This window comes from Nothoprocta perdicaria, unplaced genomic scaffold, assembly GCF_003342845.1.
Source record: "Nothoprocta perdicaria isolate Ctin4 unplaced genomic scaffold, notPer1 scaffold_57, whole genome shotgun sequence".
Classification (NCBI taxonomy): domain Eukaryota; kingdom Metazoa; phylum Chordata; class Aves; order Tinamiformes; family Tinamidae; genus Nothoprocta; species Nothoprocta perdicaria.
Genome location: NW_020455832.1, coordinates 772,565 through 793,797, shown reverse-complemented (window position 1 = coordinate 793,797; position 21,233 = coordinate 772,565). Strand labels below are relative to the sequence as shown.

General features: G+C 42.1%; 1 protein-coding gene across 2 annotated transcripts in view; it reads left to right on the top strand.

Moving 5' to 3' along the window:
- The window catches only part of CCNY (cyclin Y), a 101,391-nt gene that overhangs the window by 42,327 nt on the left and 37,831 nt on the right, over nt 1-21,233 (top strand). Inside the window, exons 2-3 of one of the 2 annotated variants that reach the window (XM_026048764.1) lie at nt 16,238-16,312; nt 20,876-20,884. In XM_026048764.1, the coding sequence (XP_025904549.1) occupies nt 16,238-16,312; nt 20,876-20,884 (84 nt within the window). The remainder of the gene's footprint in view (nt 1-16,237; nt 16,313-20,875; nt 20,885-21,233) is intronic. The other variant, XM_026048765.1, reaches the window with a different exon arrangement.

The window sequence follows — 21,233 nt, the reverse complement described above, 5'->3', positions numbered from 1 at the left end:
AGAAATCTGCTTATGGAGCAATTTTGCAGAAAAATCTGTTTTCTAGTAACAGATATTTTGCAAGTAGCATTGTTGAGAGCAATATAAGTGTTTGAATTCACCCTTCTGTGCTATTTCTAAAGAAAGGTCTTGCAATCACTGAAGTTTTTTGTGACCAACTTCTACAAAGATGGGTAAAATTAAGCAAGACTTGAAAAAGTATTTGGAAGCAATTTTGTAAAGGCAATGCTTTTAATCCTCATKCAAATAAGGAAATACAAAACTTGGACTTAGGTTTGTGTCTTATATTTTCGTTTTTCTAGAAGAGAATAGCATGACTCTCCTTTAGGTAGCACCTCTTTTTTTTTAAACCAGTGAGGATAGATCTATGGATAAGGAGCTGTATACTTTAGTTAGTTATGTAGGTTAATCTTTATATCTCTGTTAGAACGTTCTAAATGATTTCTTAGTAAAACAATGTTCCCCAAGCTGTRTCACTATCACTACCAGTATGCAAGCTGATTTAGAATGAGAGTGCGGTGTTCAGCATGAATAGTTGCTGGTGATATTTGATGACACTCCAGTCTTTAGGGGTGTCAGTCAGAAAGGATGATTGTGCTTGGTGAAAAGAAATATATCATCTCGGAAAAATTGTAGTAGAACATAAATCATTTCTATATGTGGTATTTATGAGGTTGTGTGTGCGAAGCGTTATGTTTAAAGGAAATCACGGAATCACAGAATGGTTGAGGTTGGAAGGGATCTCTAGAGATCATCTAGTCCAAACCTCCTGCTAAAGCAGGGACACCTAAAGCATGAAATGCAAAGGTAAAAATGTCTTATTGGATCTATTAGTGAATGGGTTGGGAGATTATTAATGGATAGCATGGATATTAACCTATCTTTCTCCGTAGTAACTTCAGGCAATTAATGTTAGTTGAATTGTTCTGGTCGCTTTATCCTTCAGGATCTTAGAACCAAAGACTTCACCTTCTTTGACCTTTTTCTATGAATAAGTTAACTTTMCTGTACTTTCAAAACAAATTTGACTTATTCACTGATTTCTGTTAATGAAAATATTTTCTACGCTTGCAGCAGGAGCTGTTGTTGACATAAACTGCTTTAATGTTTAGGCAGCAACTTCCAGCAATTAAGGCCAAGAACTTGTTTTAAACAGCAATGTTAGATAGAAGGTAGAACTTGAAGAAACAACCCCCCTGAGGCCTAGGCCTAGGATTGACAAATCTTGCAGCCCAATTGTAGCAGTTATTGTTTGAACAGGGAACACTTCGGTTTGAATTCCTTCCTTGCTGTGTGGCTCCCGCTGGGCAGATTCCTGCCCGGCCTCGACTGGGGGAGCCGCGCGGGCTTCCCTGGGGCCGGCACCGCGGGGCCTCYGCGTCGACGGGGCCGGGTGAGGGCCCAGAGCCGTGAGCCATGAGTCAGGAGCCGTGAGTCGAGCTCGAGCCTGCACCCCTGCTGGCTGCCCCTTTGCAGAGCTGAGAGAGCTCCCGGCCAAGAGGAGCTTCCTGCAGAAACCTCCAGGATGCAGCTGTGAGTGCAGCTTCACCACCGAGTTGAGTCCAAAGATGGTCCCCAACTGCTGCTCTACTCCGTTGATCATCTTGAAAACTTATTTTCTACCAACCTGTTCAGTGTTCACTGACTTGTTTCTCTCAGGTTTTCTCCATCTGCAGCTGCGTCTCAAACTGAGGCATAGGGACTTGCAACATGCAGATATTCCTCTTATCAGAATGGAGGCGCGGAATCTTCTGGCCGCCGTTTTCTAGCCCATGGGTGTGTAGACACTGATGGCAGGGAGAGCATCCCAAGTGTTTCATGAGCCAGTGGGATGTGGTCAGACAAAAGTTCAAAGCGTACCAGTGTCGGAAAGGATTTTGAAAGGAACAAGTCCTAGAGTGTGTGCTTGAGTGGATGAGAGATGCATGAGGAGGAGGAATGGCTAATATTGTTTAAATGAAACAATAGAGTAATAGTGGAGAGGTGATGAAGTACTTTAATTAAACTTATTTGTACTTGGAGAAAAGGGAATGATCATTTCAGCTGCAGAAGTGATTACTTATGATACATCCTTCTATTTTTGTACTGAGGCCCAAATGATAAAGGAATCCCYTCTGAAGAGCTGCTTCTCCAGATACACGTGGCTTTTTTCGTTTTACACTACAGACAACAGAAAGTTTAATTTTTCCAGTAGTGCCATAATATTTCCACTTCCCAAAATAAGAGTTGCACATATGAATGCTTTAATGAAGAGACTAATCATCCCCTCAGGAGAGCAGAGCAAGACCAGAAATCAAATAATAATGGCAAAGAAGGCTCCTCTTTTTATTTAGATATAAGCACGGATGTTTCCAATAAAYTGAAGGAACCCTTGGCTGCCTGTGAGCAATGGAAATGTGAGGTAGCTCCTGGGGGATCCAGCCCCTTCCATGCACATGGAGTTCTGCAGGGTGTAGCATTTCCTACACCTTTCCTCTTGAGTCCTCCTCACTGGGTAGGCTACTAAGACTACTGGGACTGTGGTTAATTTTAAGTGTCATTTACAGAAATTGGCCRTACTGGGTGTCTTCTGAAGGCTTCTGCACTTCATTTGTGGATGGATTCATTTTATATGTATATTTTTTATTTCTGTTGGGAGTTTTGTTTGGCATAATCATGATGAAAATTAATATGTAATAAGTCATCTCACTGCAGACAACCAAATTAATAAAATTCTACAGGTTATATATAGTTGTCCAACACTTGCATTCAGATATTTTTGTTTTCATTCCAGAAAATAAGATACAGGTGTAAAAATGTATAGATATGCAGTCATTTTCTGAGCAGATAGATGCTCCCTGAGAACAGTAGCTTTCAGTATTAAGTTTCAGCAGTGCTGTTGGTTGCAAATAATTCATGTAGTTTTAAAAAATCTATATACAGATCACTTTTTTCCAGTGATCTTAGTGCTTACAAACTAGATGTAAGGAAATGTAACTAATTTTATGACAGAACAAGATTTGGAATACTACTTGAATAGTTCCTCTACATGTAGAACACAAAAGTCAATACAAATTTGATTTATGATTATTAAAAATATTAGATTTTAATCTGCCATGTTTTTGTGCTGATGATGTGCATGTTTGAATTCCAAAGGAATGTGAAAACCTAAGTAAAAAAAAATCCATTGGAAATCAGAGATCTTTCCTTTCACCTCTCCYGTCTCGTAGAGTTCTATCCTGCATTCTTTTATGATTGCATTAATGTAAATTACAGTGGAGAAATTAATATGATTAGAGATCACCATCAGTAGTTAAAATTCAATATAAAGTTGATTTTTAAAATGGTATTAAATTGATACTTGGAGAAAATGGTATTAAATTGATACTTGGAGAAATCCAGTGAAGACTGGAGCTTGACGTTGGTGAAAGGGAGGTAAATAGAGATTATTTTGCAAGCCCTTTATTGCGGAGCTCTGTTTTGATCATTTGTTTTCTTCCTACTGCTTGTTGAAGCTACTTGCCTTCTGTGGTGGCTCGAAGGGAATGATTTTCCACTTGATTGTACTCGCGTTACTCTGAGCCCAGTGAAGACACAGAAACCTGTCACTGAATGTGTAGGAAATTTTTCTAGTGGAAAGAAGTGGGAGGAGAGGGTAGAGAAAGATCTTTTCACAGTTAGAAAACAGGAGCGAAATTTGCTTGGGAAAAAAACATTTGAAGGATATTTTTCTCAGAGCTGCTCCAAGACATCTTCTTTGCTTTAATTTCTTGGTGTCAGCTCAGAGTCAAAAGTGAACAACGTGGGGGCTTAGCAAGGATGCCATCAAATACTAAAATTGTGATGCATGTTATTTGTCACACCTGCTTTTTGATAGAATTTATGACATCATTGCTAATTACTTCAAAGTATACAGGCATACAGGCAAAAGAAGAGTATTCCTTGTGCTCTCATTGCTGCTCAGAGATATTTGGGGTTGGGAGGAGAAACAAGGGTTCTTGGGAGGGGGCCCTATGTTCACGCCTTCTCATTTGGTAATTTTTCACTCCTCAAACTAAGTTTCTTTAGTTATATAAGRAAAAATAGACTGCTGTATGAGCCTGAAGATGCTCTTTTAAGGACTGAACGTTTTATGTGAGATGATAAACTACGATTGGAGAATTATTTCTGCAGCTTTGCACAGTGGGTTTGAGTAGAGTTGGACTCGGGAGTTGCAGCGCTTGCCTTCACTGTAAAGCCAGCCTTCGTTTTATCTTGCCAAAGAAAATAATGTGAGAAGTGCCAGTAACTGATGGAGCATGAGTGCTGAGCAACATGGCAAAGCTTAGGAACACGGCATGTCTCAGATGCAGAGGCCTCAAAAACTGTTGCCTTTTTTCCAGTCATCTTGTGAAGCAGAGAAGGGCCTGGGAACATTCAGAATGTATTTACATACTCAGAAAATCAGAACAGTTTGGGATACCTTTGTCAGTGTTGGTGAGGGATGAATAGGGTCGTAAGAGGATGTCAGGAGTAGCTTCTGACTGTTTTTCAGTGTCTGTTGGTGGTGGTTTCTCTGTATCTCACAGAAGAATTGTAAGAGAAAGTATAAGAGCAGGAAGAACCATCAACTTGAGAAACCCTCAAAAGAGATTTTCAGTGTTGACATAGAATTGTATTGAGGACAGAGGATTTTCTGCTTTTGAAGTCAGACAGATTGGAGACAGCATCAAATTCTAAAGGCTGCGAAAGAGAAAACAGGGATGATGTTAATGATTTTTCAAAGGCTGATACCCTTCAGCTAGATTCACTTGCTCTGTAAAATATGTCAGGAACYTCCTCTATTTTCTATACGTGCTTCTGTTTTGTGGCTCTTCAACTTGAATAACTAGAACGTTCCCGTTTAGGTGAGTCTGTTGTAGGGAAAAGTGAATGTTTATTCTGTGTTATTTGTGAACATTTTAGCTTGTTCCTGTAAGTCACCGCAGGCTGCCTGCAGCAGTTGCAACGGGAAGACTTCCCGGAGGCCTGGGAGCTGCCTGCGAGTGGCGGGGGCCGGGAGGAGCCGCCTGGAAGCACCGATGTGCGACGTGCGTCAGTGTTCGTGGAGGAGAGGCTGAAGTTCAGCCAGCCCCGAGGGCGGCTGCCAGCAGCAGTGACGTCGGGGTMGCCTCTGGTGGCCGCCTTCACCATGACTGATCTGCTGGTATTTGCACTGAAACCACTGAAGTTATTGGGTAGTGTAAATCGGCGTAAATCCATCAACTTCTTCGGCGCTGTTCTCATTTATAGTAGCACCAGGCTTCAATTATGGGAGCAGGCATGTCTTCTGGATTTCTTTTCTCTTTGGTTTTAATCTAGCTCATATATTTTTTGATAATATCTTTGATGATATAGAAGAAGTTCAGTTGTGATCTGCACTACGTGGATGTGTCCTTTGGACAAACACGCTGTTGAGCTTCTAAACRCATCTAAAGAGGCAACGCTCCAAATCCCACCCACGGATCTGGAGATTATATAATCCRATCTGTGTCGGTAGGACAAAGTACAAACAGCAAAGTGAAATTAATGCTTCTCCTTATATAAAAGGAGACAAGGAGCTACTGATTTTGTGGCATTATTGCAGCAGAAGTGTTGGGAAAAAGTTGGAGGGGCTGAGTAAGGTGTGGACTGAACCGCAGCAGAATGCAGGGCAGTAGGCAAAGCTCTTCTGCTCTCTACATGGGTGATCAGAAGTTGTAAGACAGCAGCTGCCCCTGTGTTTTTGAAGAAATGTAGTGAGGGAACACTTAAAAGCTGTGGATAAAGATGCAAAAGAAAAGAGTTGTTTTGTGTTCTGCCACTCTAGCTGGCAATGATCATGATTTATAAAATATGGGAAATTTCTTTGAAAAAATAGGTGTGCTCAGTGTGTACGTTTGAAGCTCCTCTGCATCTAGAAACTCTCCATTTTTAGAAATGTAAAATTGTGTTAATTTGAAAATTACTAACAGAAAATAATTCCACCAGGATCTTGGGGTGCATAAAATGCAGTTGGAGTTTAGCCTGCATTTTTAGCCTGAGCTTTCGCCTTCTTTGACTCTCACTAAGCAATGATGTGTTCCTGGTGTGGCAAGTAGCAGAGCAGGCAGTTTGGAGCARGATCTGGTCCCTTCCTAGAGCCAGGGCTTCTCAGGACCTTGCTTTGCTCTGTAGGTGTGTTATGAAGTATATGCTGAACAAAATGTTYAAATAGCACAAGTCCAAATTCTTCAACCAAAGGCTACCCTGTTAGTGTTTGCTGTCCTGTCTCCTGTTTATCTCCCCTGCCTGTTTCCAATAGACTTTCGTCTTTTAGATYGTGTTTTCTTCTTTTTATCACATTTTTAGTAGCTGATAGCAACATCTTTTCCTCTGTGTTTTATGCAATATTGCCTGCCCTATYGTGCCTCTTTTTCTCCCCATTTTGTATTTCTTAAGCGTCCTTTTTTGTGCTACTCCATATACCTGAAGCAGCTGCCCTTTGCAAAATGTGAGGATTAGTGTAAATGAAGTAGCTCAGGTGCAGGCTAAACTAATCCTCTGTGCTTTTCACAGATAACAAGATGATAGAAAGTCCTTTGCCTTTAATTTGGGTGGAATTTTCTAAGATRCCCATGGAGGAAGGTGACCCAAAACACCAAAGAAAAGGGAAAAAAGACAAGTTAATGACCAATTCCTTAATCTTCCCTTGCTCATCCAGGTCCTTGGTCAATTCGTGACAGATCAGCATATATCAACATCTAGTTGGAAACCGTATCTACATCAACATCTACTTTCCATCACATGGAAAACGAGTGCCATTCCAAGCAGACAAAACCAGAACAGTGCARCCCCCTGGCCTGAGAGCTGAGTGCAGCGGTAGCTTGGCTGCCGTGCGGTGCCCGCCGGAGTGTCAGCTCCCCCAGAGTCACAGACGTGCCTGCTCAGGGCTCTTGAGGATGAAAGTCCATGTGCTGCAATAATCCTGATGCTGGAAAGTTGGCAAAACTACAACCRTGGAGCRGAGTTAGTTAATGTTAAACTATTAGAGTGTGGCAGGTTTTTTCCTTGCTTTGAAAGTACATGGTGGTCAAGTAAATGCCCKGCTTTGGGCTTAGTTAGTCGAGGTRTTTTAATAGCTCTCAAAGACAAAAGACCTGCTTGGTTTAATGTAAGCGATTCATTTACTAGCCTTGCATTACAGCGTAACAGGATGTTCCGGTAGGCAACAGCAGTRTTGGGAAGGTGTTTTCATGGACCTGTCTGTTTGATTAGAACGTAGAGACCTTAGATTGCTGAGTGTGAATGCTCAGTTTGGAGCCCATCATTTTATGTATGAAGTTAGTATTGTACATCAGGTTATATTTTCTCTATAAGCACCAAATTTTGCCATTATCCTCTTGGAATATCATCTACTGTTTTGTTGCCCGGTGACTAAGACACGCACGGCCTTCATAGCTGGTGCTTGTTTGTTCTGTTACGTAACTGACATCATCACCAGACTTTGTCATCTTGTTGTGTTCAATGTAGTGTTTTTGAATGTGTTAAAAAATACCTGGTGACAGTTTCTTTCTGCTCTTCTTTTCCTATCTGTTAAGCAATTTTTGTCTCTGAYAGGCCGTTTCCTAGAATTTCTTACCTGTTTGGTTTCAGAGGCAGGTGACAGACCTTGTTAAAGCCTTTTAGAAATCCAAGTAGGCTATATCTACTGTATCTCCCTTATCCAAATGCTTTCTATTGTTGTTATTATTCTCTGGAGCTAAGTCATGAGACAAACACCTTGTCCCAGGTTCTTCAAATATCAGGACCCTATTGTTAAACATGGTTCTTCAGATGGTGAGAATTTTTAGGTAGATCCCACATACTCATACTGTCATTCCTGAATGTGGGCAGTTATATTTTTACCTTCTTTTAGGACAGTCTGGTTATGGATCTGCTTGTATCCATGTAACTCTTCCCAGTAAAATTCCCTGCGATGGTCTCTGGCCATCTGCTTTAACAAAAAAATCATCTAATGGGGTAAAATCATGAACTACTGTCCTGAGTAAAGTGACTCACTGTATTTAGTCTTTTATAGGCAGATAGGCCTTCACATCTGAAAATTTCACATCCACTTAGCAGTTGCTTAAACATGAGTTAACCTGTGGGGTGACTAAACGCTCTCCTGACAGGAATGCATATGGTTAATGATGTGGTTACTCTGTCATCAAACTCAATAAATGATCTTGGCAGAGCCTTGATTAAATCATTCTGATTAGCTAAATTAATACGTGACAGCAGGAATCATCTGTTCTGATTAAAAGCCTTGTTTTTCTGATTTTCCTTTGCTGTAGCAATGGGGAGGCCAGTACTGTAGATTTGGTGCTGAGGCGCTTTTCTATTACGGAACTGCAGTGTGCCATGGGTCCCTCCGCTGTCCACATGCTGTGGTTTGAGCACAGGTCTGAAGCTTGCCTCTGGATACGTACAGTGAACACTAAAACTGTAGAGCTACTTAAGGCAAGTAGAACTTGGTGAGTTAAATTAGCAGTTCCCTGTCAGGCACCAAAATGAAAAGCTTGTCTCAAAACGTAACCGTACATACTGGCTGCCATGTGCAGGTGTCTTTCCATCAGCCTTGGTACATGTAGCCGTACCTGTCTGTGAAGCCACTGAATTTAGCAGCACGTGGTGTTGATTTGAATTTTAGTGCAGTGTTGGTGGTGGGTTTTTTATGCTTAGACTAGTGTGGTGTTTTATGTATATTTTGAGTTAACTGCCTGGCACCTTTGTCAAGAAATACGCTTGGGGAACAAGGGAAATCCCAGGATGCCCTCGGTGCCAGGCCYGAGGAACAGCACGGGCCAAACCAGCTTGAGGAGCTAAGCTTGRCATTTCAGGCCCGCTCCTGATCTGAGACTGCAGCTTCTTATGACTGGGTTTCCTAAACAGATTTTCCTAAGGCTCCAMCATTCAGGCAAGCTTCATGTGCATGTACACTTTTGAGAAATGGCTCACAAGATGAAGGTGGAAAAAACAAGCTCAGATTTTTCAAGCTGAAGACTCAGGGAAACTTGCCCTGCCTCTCCCTGTTTTCTTTAGTTACATGTCCATGCACTGCCTTCCCACAGGACTCCTTCTTCATCCTGAATCAAGAATAGACTGGTCTGAAGAATGTGCCAGACTCTGTAGTGAAGGAGAAATTGCTTGTAAGAATCCCAATGATTTGTGGCTGAAATGAAAGACAGGAACAGAGGAAGGCAAGGAGAGTGGGATGCAGAGGAATAGGAGAGTGGGATGCAGAGGAATGGATTCCAACTTCACTCAAATTCAGGAACCACAGCAACAGTCTTCGCTGTGTGATGACARTCGAGTCAGAAATCTCATAGCTGRAACAAGATTAATTTAATTTAACTTGATCTGGCAGAGGTGATTTAGTCAAGTTTGTTATTGCTGACTGCACGTACAGTCAGTGGAAAAGAGGGAGCACATCCAGAATTCGATGCATCGGTTCTGTTCCAAATGTTTGTTTTGGATTTGGACAGGCAGCCTTCTGAAAGTGCTTGCTTTGTTCACCGGATGGCCACGTCATGAGTGGTTTTGACTGAGGAATCTGAAAGTAGCAACGTTGAAGTAGGAAGGGATGAACCTCACTTYACTGGTGGCCACCAAGCATGTGCTCCTCCTCTTCTGGCTGTCCAGGTGGAGACTTGGAGTCTCAATGGCACCTAGAATTTAGTCATATATTGACTTCATTTCTTTGCCTCAGTTCCTGATCTGTAGTGGGAATAACAGTGTCCACCTCAGCCTCTCTTATTTGCTCTATAGGCTTTAATCCTGTGWGTATACTCTACATCATGCCCTTGTCTTACAGTTCCACAGTGACTTCTTCTTATCAATAGCACAGATACCCCTGATCCTCGTTTGATGTAATCTGTCTCAGTTTAGGATGGCTGCGATCCTTGTGACTGATCAGCTCAGTCTCAAGACTTGTCCATGTGACTGGGCGAAAACAAATAGGAAACTGTTCTTATCCTTATTTTTGTTTCCCAAAGGTCCTGTTAAGAGCTAGAGGGTTGCAGGCTACCAGCCCTGAAACTAATTCTTGCTCTGGGCCTGAATGTTACTTGTCCTGGGCATTAGGCCAGAGATTTTTTTTGGAATAATTTTATGTTTGGGGCAAAAAAACCCCATATCTGTAGAATTTTGATTAAAAAAAAAAAACCTATAAAACTTTTGGTGACTGTTCTGAGCTACCCACAGATTCGGAGTAATACCATAAATCATAGTAAATATGTGTAGAACTGATGTAGAAGGTTAGAAGTTAACAACAAATAATATAGAACAAATAAACTACTTTTTATCACACGGACAAGTGTGCTTCTGACATTGCATTGTCAGAAGATGTCTTACCCATATTGGCATTTAATGATTCTGAGCTGTCTTCTGAGAATGAGTATCAAGTAAAGATCTGCAGTTGTTTTGGTCAGTGTTTAATACATGCTCCTACTTTCTCTTGCTCCTGTTTCTCTTGCACCTAGCATTTTGAATGGGGGTGTGGGTTAAGCTGGTCTGTGAATTTTCAGAGCAGGCAAAATAACCTAGAGGTCAGAGTTTTCCTTTTTCGGTTTCCAAAGTCACAGGGCCTGGAGCCTGGGCARCATTGAGCTGGGCTTGGAGCTGCCATCACAACAGTGCTGTATACATTACATGCATCTCAGAGTGCTACGCAGTGCGTCTGAAATGGATGTATATGAAGTGAATTGTCCTACAAGCCGTTAAGGAGAGTATGAGCTGTCTTGGCTTAGGGACAATACTAAAATTCAGTAACAGAAGTGCTTGGTGGTTCAGACAGGTGCATATACATGCACACATGTGTTTTAGGTCTGTGGCATTTATRGGCACTTTTAAATAAATGCAAAAATGTGAAGTTTGGTAGTGAACAAGAAATTTAATGTCAGTTCTGTTCAGCTTTAGGTGATAGTCTATATGTAGTACTATTTTTTTAACACTATCTGGGAGCCTGGCAATTTGGTTGCCATGTGAATATGTATCTGCGGGGAGGAAACTGAAAGCCTGTTATTGTAGTTTGCCAAGGATCCTGTGGCTTTCCTCAGAAAGGATTACAAATTACATTTTTTGCATGTTAAAGAACAGTGGCTGCCTTGAAAGCACAGATGTACCCTCACAAGTGTTTTATAATATACTCACACTGCAGTTCCTGAAAAATCAGCATAGATCCCTTTTGCTATTTGTATTTCACAAGTCATTTCACCTATCTGCTCTTTGATAAATGCTTTAACTTGAGGTCATGGAGCTTAGCAGGGAGGCAAAACAAAGAAGACGAGATCCTGGGAAGCTGACGTTTTCCTGAAGCTCCTTTCTGTAAAGGAAGATGATGACAGGTCCTTTAGCCACACAGCGAAGGGCAGATGTGGGCAGCTCTGCTGGGCTGGCATGAGGGCTTCTCTGAACTGGAGTCATGCCTATGGAGTTACTTTTTTTCCAGATGGAAAAAGTTGACCTGCCGTTCAACCTTGTGTGCCCAGAAYGCGGCACAGCCTTAAAGTCACTGCATTTCTTGCCGAGTTTTGTGGCAATAATGTCCGTGTTCTGTACAGCAGCCAAATGGATCCGCCTCAGTGCGGAGCTGCCAGGAGCGCTCAGCCCGGCCGCGCTTTGTGCTTCAGCTCAGCTGCTGCTGATCGCGCCGCTGACCTTCCTTGTATTGATCTGTGTCTTCCAGTGAAATAGGTTCATTTAGCTGTACGTTAACCTGGCATTTCTGCTGACTGGTTTCGTGCATTAAACTTGGTGACAAACAGTTCCCTGCCAGCTGCTAAGCCCTGGGTTACACGTGCAGCACGGCTGGAGTAGAGCCAGTTCCATCTGGGGCTGGTGCCTCTTCTGTAGGGACCGTGGTGGCACTTGCATGTCTTGAAAAAGCAAGTAAAATAATTCGGAATAGCAACAGCTGGAAGCATTTGTTTCAGTCTGTATTGACACTGTGTGTCTGGGAAAGATTTGCATATATAATTTTAAATAATTGCTTTGCACTAAGTGGCTTTTTTCTTTTGATATATTTATGAGATTTTTTTCTTTTTTTTTTTAAGAAAGAAATCATATTCTGTCCTGCCTACCTCTGGATCTGACAAGACATTGTTGTGTGGTGCCTGTGTGCTGATGAAATATAGGAGGAAAAAGGTTTCCATGGTGTTCAGTGCTGCTGGGGCATTGCTAAATGTTTCTGTTCAAGGGGGCAGCAGTTTTGTCCCTGTTGTTGCCAGAGGTGACTAAGTGGGACGCCGAGTGACATTCCAAGAGGGAACTGAAGGAGCCCGGTAGAAGTGTCTCTCTGATCATTTACACAGCAGACATAGGAAGGACACCAGAAAACGAGGAGGGGAGTGTGCGGGAGAGGGCGGCGGGCCAGGAGGGACCCGSTCCCTGTTCCCGGGCAGGCTCGAGGGACAGGGACAGAGCAGCCCCAGGGGCTGGCGGGAAGGGCCCTCCGGAGGCCCTGCAGGCTGCTTCACCCAGCACCAGCACCCCGGGGTGCCTCTCAGGTCCCCAGTGCCTCTGAGAAATAATTATGATCTCAGACTAATTAAAAATGCAGAATTAATTGCGCTTTCAGATGGGAAGGTTTGTCGTCCCCACCTTCTGGGATCTTCTCATACACGTGCATTTTCACAGGTTTGGTAAAACATTGCCAGTATCCCTAAAGGAGGCGTTTGGAGACCATAGCAAATGATTACCAGGTGTGGTGGGCTCTTGTAGTCGTCTGTGTGTTTCAATTTTCCATATTTTTTGTACATATTTTAAGATAAGGAGAAAAGTATTTTGTGTAATACTGCAGCAAGCAGTAGGAAAGTACCAGTTTAAGTGATTCCTTTTGCCATCCTCTTCAGCATACTTCTTATTCCCTGAGAAAACATGTGAATTAGGTTCATCACTCTTGTTGATTTTAACAGGAAATATTTATTTATTTTCTGAAAAACTATAAATGTGCCTAGGGATGTGTCTAGTTGGGAGACACTGCTGTGAGGAGGAACACGAATCCTGGAAAATGAAGCAAAGCTAAAAATCTTTGAAATAAAATCTTGTTCACTTTTTTTTTTTTTTTTTTTTAATAAACAGTTACAGATAAGGCTTTCCATGTGGAAGAGAAAGAGATCTGCTGAACTGGTGCGACCTTGTTCGTGAGAACTGTTCCGTGTTACAGCCTGGCTGGCTGATCTGGAGTAACCGGAGAGGAGCGGTGTTTGCCCCACAGAGCTCCTCTAGCTTGGGAACTCCTTCCCTGTTTCCCCTGGGAGCAGATRCCAGCAGCGCCCCGGGGAGAAGCGCTGTGTCCGGCGGGTGCTTGGGGTGGCAGGGAGGGAATCCCGCTGCTCCCAGGGGACGGAGGTTGTTTCCAGGCCTTCTCAGCGACTTGGCCAACCTGGGGGTGCTTGCTCTGCAGGCAGCTCTCTCCTGAAAGCCTCCCGATTTCCAGTGTGGTTTCCTTCTCATCGCCACGTCGTAAAGCACTGGAGCTCCATCCTTAACAYGCTTTGCTTGCTAGAAGACTGCAGGTGAAAACCTAGTTTAGAGTCGTTCTCAGATAGAGAGGATTAGTTGCTCTTTGCTCTAGAAACAAAGCACTCTTTAAAAAAAATAGTACTACTAAATCTTGTCATCTTTTATGCTCCAGTTGTGTGAGGTTTGAACGATGTGAACTGAGGCTTCTGTGTAGTGGAACTTACATCTTCTAAACCGTGGTCTAAAAACAGACACGTGTGGTGCTGATAGAGTGAAATTGGGACACGCAGTACAGTCTTATTTTGTCTGTGTGCCTTTGAAAGCCGTGAGGGCTTCCAAGGGAGAGCACTGCAGGTTGCCTTGTGCCCCGCGCTTGGCACCTTCCACGGCTTCAGAAACCCGTGGAGTTATTTACAGGAGTTCCCTTCGCGGGGCCAGGCTCCGTGGAGCCCYGTTCCCGCTCTGCTCGAGTTCCCGAGCGCGGCTCCGGCAGCACCTCAGCCTCCGTGTCCCCCTGCGGGACATGGCCACCCCCGGGACGTCCCTCCCTGGCCTCTCCACGGGAAATCCTTCCCTTGGCCCTGGCTAGCTCCAGGTAGAGAACTCCGAAGTTCCTGCTGGGGAGATGTGGTTTGGTTGCTTTGTAAGCAGGTGACAGGGCAGGAAGTTGATGTGTAACACAGCGTTTTTCTCCTTAGTTACGGTGGTGGTTGTGCCATGGGAGAACTAGGCTGGGATCTCTGACTTAAGCCTAAGGAAGCAAAGCAAGTGCTCAAGGTTATGAAACCTGTGAAAGCCCTGGGAAAGTGTTTTACTCCCTTCAGGTTTCAGCTCATCATCTCATCAGCYTCCAAGCTCTGGCAATGCCCGCTTACCTGACTTCCGCTCTCTAAAGAAACAAAATAACTTCTTATTTTTCCAGTGGAAGAAGTGCGTTTTCCAAAGCGCTCGCCGTTCTGGGGCCCGGGAGCTCGTGGGAGGCCCTGGCCTCATCTCCCGGGCTCAGGGCTTCTGCCACCGTGCACTCATGGCCCGAAAAACTGACTCCTTCTTCTGTTAAAATCCTGTCATAARAGCTGAAATCCTCTCTGCCTATCCTGTATACTATGTTTTGACCATGTGTCTTAAGACTTAAAACGTAGACTTTTCTGAAGTAAAAATCCTGGTAGTTTTAGGAGGAGTGCAGATGTGTGTCGTAATGGTGACAGGGCTGTGCTGGGGCTTTAGGCTTAATTAGTTTGGGCTTAGTTTTAAAGAAGTTAGGCTAGAGGCCTCTCAGATCATCTGATATCCGACCTGTAGATGAGTCATAAGCGAGTAACTTGCATCTAGTTATTCTTAAATCAAGCCTAAAACTCTTGACTAACGCCTGAAGAGACTTGGCTGAAACGATCTCCTAGAAGAGGAAAATATCAAAATATGATGAGTTCAGATTCCTCGGGTAGTTTCAGTGACTAATCATGACTTTTTCAAAAAATTCTTCTGCTTTTACTTTTTGTGTTTTTCTTAGGTGTGTGAGATTGGAGGGAGCCCTCAGTGCTTACCCACGGCCCATAGGTACTCTTTACCTATTGAATTGCATCTGGAATTCAGCTTTATAGGAAACTGTCCTGAAATAATTTTTTTGTTCTCTAGTTCTAAGTGAGGTGCAGAAAATAAATGTTGTTGTTTCTAATCACTGGCCCTTCAAGTCAAAACTTAGCTGGCCTTCCTAAAGTCTTCTGCAAGCTTGGCTGCAAGTCATGATTTCCAGGAGAATCAAAGCGACTTTCCCKTGTGATTTTGGCATTATTATTCCTTTGTGACTTTGGTAACAATAATCCACTTTCTAACTGAAAAGAAAATCAATCTGTACAGGAGTTTGTATAGGGTAATGACCTAAAACAAACATGTCAGTGCTCTTATGGAAACTAGCATGTGTGAGATGTGTCAAGTACACAAGGAAGTACGTGCTGAGATGAGAATGCAGGAGAACAGAGCTAGAGAGAGGTAGAAAGAGCCCCCCTGGAGGAGGAAGCRAAATGATGCAGAGACCTGCTGCTTTGAGCAGCCTTGCCTGGGCAGGTAAGGCCTGGGGAATTTGAGAACAAATAAATTCAGAGGGTTTTAACCTTGATAGGGAAAACAACTTTTGTGGAAGTATGTATATGTGCTCTTACAGGCTGGAATCTTTAAACCTGGTGCATGTTTTTTAGGAGCGTTTTCTTGCAAGCTTTCACAACCWGAAACAGGTCCATCTCCAAAGCATGACAAGAGTTTTTGTAGATCTTGACCATTTAAAACACCCGGGCCTAGACTTAACTTGTTACACTCAGCTGCAGTAAAACTGCTTAGGGTAATCGTGTCTATTCATGGAAACTCAATTTCTCTACAGAGGGCTACAAGTTTATTTTATAATGCTTAATTTTCTCTAATTGTGTATAATAAGTTATGTTCCTGTGCTTAGCAATGGCTCTGGGGTATGAGTGGAAGAAACTAATAAAAATGAGTAATTCCTGACTCTGTTGTATGCAGACTTCTAAAGCTGCCTTATCTATTTTAATCCAAAAGCAACTGACACCCTGAAGTCTAATCCCAAAGCTGTGTTGATACTAATGATTTGCATGCCAAAAAGAGCCACTTGTGTAAAAAGAGTGGCCCTCAAGACTAATTTTGTTTTACAAAAGCTGCTGCGTATGTAAACTTGCTCTTATTAAAAAAGAGAAAATCTGTGTATACTGTTCATTAAACATAGTTTTTTTAACATTATGCTATACTTCCTTTTTTTTTTTTCCAGATTTGAACATGGAATTCAACCCATCAGATCATCCTCGAGCCAGTACAATATTTCTCAGTAAATCTCAAACAGATGGTAGGTTACTGAATTTATTACAATATTCTTCTTGCAGTTGTTTCTAAATCCTTAGTTAGAATGCATGTGATAGTCTCTTGAGGTCTTTTAATATTTAATTTAAAAAAATGCGGTTAACAGAGTAATTCCCCCACTGCGTGACATCAGTGGCGYAAGTCAAAGACTTCTGTAGGTGTCCCTCGAGTTGAAAGAAGTCACAGCTTTGGTTGTTTAAAGTATTGGATGTAGCAGTAGAAAGTGCAGAGTTGAGTCCTCTCATGGGCTGAATTTGTAAGACCAAAAAGTCCTTGTATCAGAACTGAAAATATGTATAAGTTTAATATAATTAAAAATTTAAAATACTTTCCCTAAGTGTAAAATTTTCTGTGCAATTATTTTTTAAAAACTCAGTAGAGAAGACCAGGTTTCTGGGAAAAAAAGACTGGGGAGCAGGATTTTGACATCACCTCAGCGAGACAGACAGTCCAGTGTTTCCTCCAATATAGCTTGTGCTATAAATGAACTCAGTAGGAGGCTTTAATAACCACACATCCTCCTCCCACCGAGGCTTTCTCTCTTTTTCTCTAATTATAGATTTGATGTAATCATTTATTTGTCTGGGGTATTTTTTTATTCTTAGACAAAAGTGATCCCCTGGGAACTGGATCTTTGAAGCAACCCCCGTGGTACAGTTAGTAGAATAGAAGCCGTTTACTTGGGCTCTTTCATTCACTGTTGCACGTGTGACATACTTTTAGAGGCAGATGAGAATAATCATTACAAAACACATTATTTCCTACCCAGCCCTTCCGAGCAGTTTCTGTATTTTAATTCTGGTGGTGCGATACGAATTTTTTGTCCTTCTTTCAGCTGCCTATGAATGCTGGGTTTTATTGACACAGTAAATTCCAATGTCAAGCACATTAATTCCCACCCCCAAAAAGTAGTTTTCTCTTACTGTTTGTTTTTGCTAATTTTTGAACATAGTTAATACAACTAGTACAGAGAGGATACAGTTAGGCCCTCATCGAAGAGCTGGTTGTGTGAGTAGTTCTTTCGCTCTTCAGACTGTCCCTCTGAAATCAGTGCCTTGTTATGTGGTTCTGAATCTTGATCTGATTTGGTAGTCTGTGAAATGGGCATGATAATATTTCCATTGTACAGTGTATTATGAGGACTAATTTGCGTCTGTTTTATAGTGTATTGAAACTGTGTAATATTGCATGGATACTACATTCTTCCARTTTCAGTTTATTGAAAAAATGACAAATCCCCAAGTCTAATAAATAAAATTTGGCCAGACCTGATAATTATATTTAGTTTCATTAGTAGTGATTAATTTATTGTAATATGAAATTAATTGTAAGCTTTTTAAATTTAAAATAATAAAAAAGTCAGTTTACATCCAGGCTAGATGGTGTAGGGAATTTTCTCTAGTTTAATATGAAGAGCTGATATATTGTCTTGTGAGAATAATGAGTATAGTGAAACACTGTAGGTACCTTATCAACTGAGATAGAACATCTGTTCAGCCATCCTTGATGACAGTGGAAAAAAATCCCAAAGCTAACTTGCCTGTGCAAGAAAATGAATATCCTGCAAGCATTTACATTTACATTTACATTTACATTGTGAGGAACCATCGTGGTGGAACAACTCACAGAAATAAAGATTTTGCCCAGCTCTGCTTTTGGCCCCTTGTGGAAACTGAGTCATGAAGATTTATCACACACTCTTCAGGAATGTCACATAACTCCGAAGTGCAATAAAATGCTCGTTCAGGGAGGAGTATAAGGTTCCTTCGGGCACCTTGAGGTTTATTCTGATCGCCTGTTGTGGAGCCCTGGTTGCCTCCACGGCATTAAAAGTCAGTGCAGAAGGATAGAGCTTAACCGGCAATATTTAAAACACCTAATTCAGACATGTTGGAAGACTAGCCTTCCTATAAAAGAAAATGTTTCTATAGGCCAGAAGTGCAGACATCTGCAGTGTCTGTATGTGCGTATGGGGGACCCCAGGACTCGGGGTGTCATGTGGGATGCGTCAGTGGGTGTTCAGCGTTCACTGACTCCTTTCTACGGAGGAAAGGACCAAGTCCACAGCTACACAGCGGAGTGACTCGGCAGCGTCGCATTCAGGCAGCAGCTCCTGTGGGTTTCCAGGAGCCCGGCACTGTTCCAGCCTCACTGATAATCCCGGGATACTCCCTTGGCACAAGAGCTGCTCTCCAGCTGCCTCTTAGCAGCATGTGAGGGAGCAGGGACGAGGTGCCCCCCTTGGCTGTGCTGGAACAGGGCCTGGCAGGWCTGGATCCTACCCTGTTCTGCGGAGCTGGGGTGCCACACTAGCCTCTCATCATACAGTCTGAGTTTGTCCTTAATGCCTTGAGAGCTAAAAGAATTTGAGGAAAATTTTAAGAGCCAATAAATATTAATTGGATTCCTACCTAAAATAGTTTTAATAAATGTTTCCGTCTCTTTGTGGGAATTTTCAAGGTCATAAGTAATCTTCCTGTTTAGAGAGCTAATAAAGAATATTACCATTTATGTCTGTAACTTCCATGAATTCCTTATGGTAAAGTTTTCCCTGGTTTGCAGAGCTTGGCCTGCAAACAGGATGCCGAGGTCGCTGAAAAGCCACGCGCTTTTTGGTGCGTGGTGGTGCTGAAGACGGCGCTGGCAAACTGAACCACGATGAGAGAACTTCCCTCCCTTGTAGGAGCGGGAGGACAGTGCCTGTTGTTTCAGGTTGCTGGTAACAGCTAGTTCTATTAGTCGGATACAGCTGTCCTCTTTTCCTAACCTGCATGAGTTTTTACCACTTCAATACAGTGGCTAAAATACRCAACATCAGTGCAGTGATGTGCTTAAGACCAAAAGCATTTTGCAGTCTCTGCTTATGGAGTGACTAGAAGTGGAGCAGCCTTTTTAATGTTAACCAAGACCAGTCCCCTGTTTGCCAGGCAAGACAAACCTAAACTATTTACAAATTCCCCAAACATGAGATGTTTCTCACATTTGATATCTAATTATTACCACAAGGCTATTATTATTGCCTTCTGTCCTGATAAAGTTAACACTGTTCATAGAAATCTCACAAAGGAAACTTCTATGACAGCTCAGTAAAATATACAAGTATATATATTTATATTTATATATACACATATTTTCCCACTTTCTTTTATGGCAGGGTAATATATATTCCTATTATAATAAAAGTTCAACAATAACAAGTGAAAATGGCTGCAAAAGTGGAACAGATCTTTGACCTTAAAATTAGGAAAATGAAGGAAGTTTGGCAGTATCTTAAATTACAGTATCCACTTGGATTCCATTGCAACTTTCATTAAAGTTTTAGTTTATATAGTTTAAAATATGTTATATATAACGTATACATATATATATAAAAACTATCGTTTAGTTTATATAGTTTAAAATATAGTTTAAAATATTAAAAAATACAGTTTACTTGCTTAAACTGTGGCACTAAATCTGTTCAGCTTCATTTCACCAAAACACCATGTTTGGAAGCCAAAAGCCTGGTCTTGCAGTTGGGAGCTGGTGCTAGAAAGTGATGGCTAATTATAAAGCTGAGTGCAGTGACCTGTTGAGGGCCACAGCGTAGGGGGAGCAGCACAAAGAGTCCCAAAGCCCAGAGAGGTGGCAGGGAATTCCCTCCTGACACAAGGGGACCTCATGAATTTCTCCTCTGCTTGATTCCACACCAACAARTATTTCTTGAAGAGAAAACAAAAGGAACCCACCCCCAAAATGCTGTGCTATGGCAGGCAGGTTCAGAAGCAGAAGAGCCCTGCTGCCCTCTTGGAGTCCCTCACTGGACAACCGAGGTTAATTGCGTTGTTATTATATAGGAAAATCAGGGGAAAGCAGGATAACACAGTGCTTGGAAGGACACAGCACTGTTTGAACCGCTGCAGCGAGGGGCACATGTGAATATATCCTGCTGGAGAGAGGAAGCACTAAGTAGGAATGAGCTGCGAGTGGTATTCTTGCTTTTGTAGATAATTTTACTGTCATAGGGAACTGAATAAAAAGTAATATTTACAAGGAGAATGCGGAAGAGAGAAAAAAAATGAGGTAGGGAAAATAACCTGGTTAAAACCAGAATTCAGGATGCATGTGAAGGCTGTTTCTGGGRCTTTGACAATAATAAATTTGTGTGCAGGATGATTGCCTATGACTTAAATACTTAAGGGTGTGCACAGTTTAGCAGTTAATTGCTGTTAATTTTCACTTATGTGCTTTACTAAGTTTACCTGCAGCCCATGAGGATGGCTTCAGGCCTCCGCATGGCAGTTTGCAGTGCTAGAAAAACACAGCAGCTTCTCGAGGACTCCCCTTCGGGTTACCCATGGGCCTTGCTTGTGGAAAATGCAGTGTGGGGAACTGTAGTGCAGGGTTTCYGGAGGATTTCAAGTGCTTTAAATTTGCTAGATCAGAATTGTCCTGCTCTTCCTGTTTAATTCTGTCTCTTATACGATGTCCATAAATGTGGATCTGAGCATGTACTAAGTGACATGGCTAACATTTGTCATGTGTGATTCTCCTTTCTGCTCCCTGGGAGGAAAATTATGTAAGGATTTTTAAAAGTTTTTTTACTTATTTTCATTTACTGTCTGCATTAAACACAATTATTTCACAATATTTGCMCATACAACCTTGTTTATGTTGAAATTGCTTGCTTATAAAAGTCACAAATAATAGCTTCTCATCCAGCAGGGAATGGACAGGCTCTCCCACCATTACCAGCACTCTTATTTTGCRAAGCGCTTGGGGCTGCACAGCTTTCATAGTACTCCAAATTGCATTTAATCACCTACAGCATGAAGCCATTATTATTTTAATCCTGCAGTTCGATTTATGTATTAGTTGCCTCCAGACTTGTATGGTAATTTCCCTGGAACAGAGCTCCACAGGCTCTC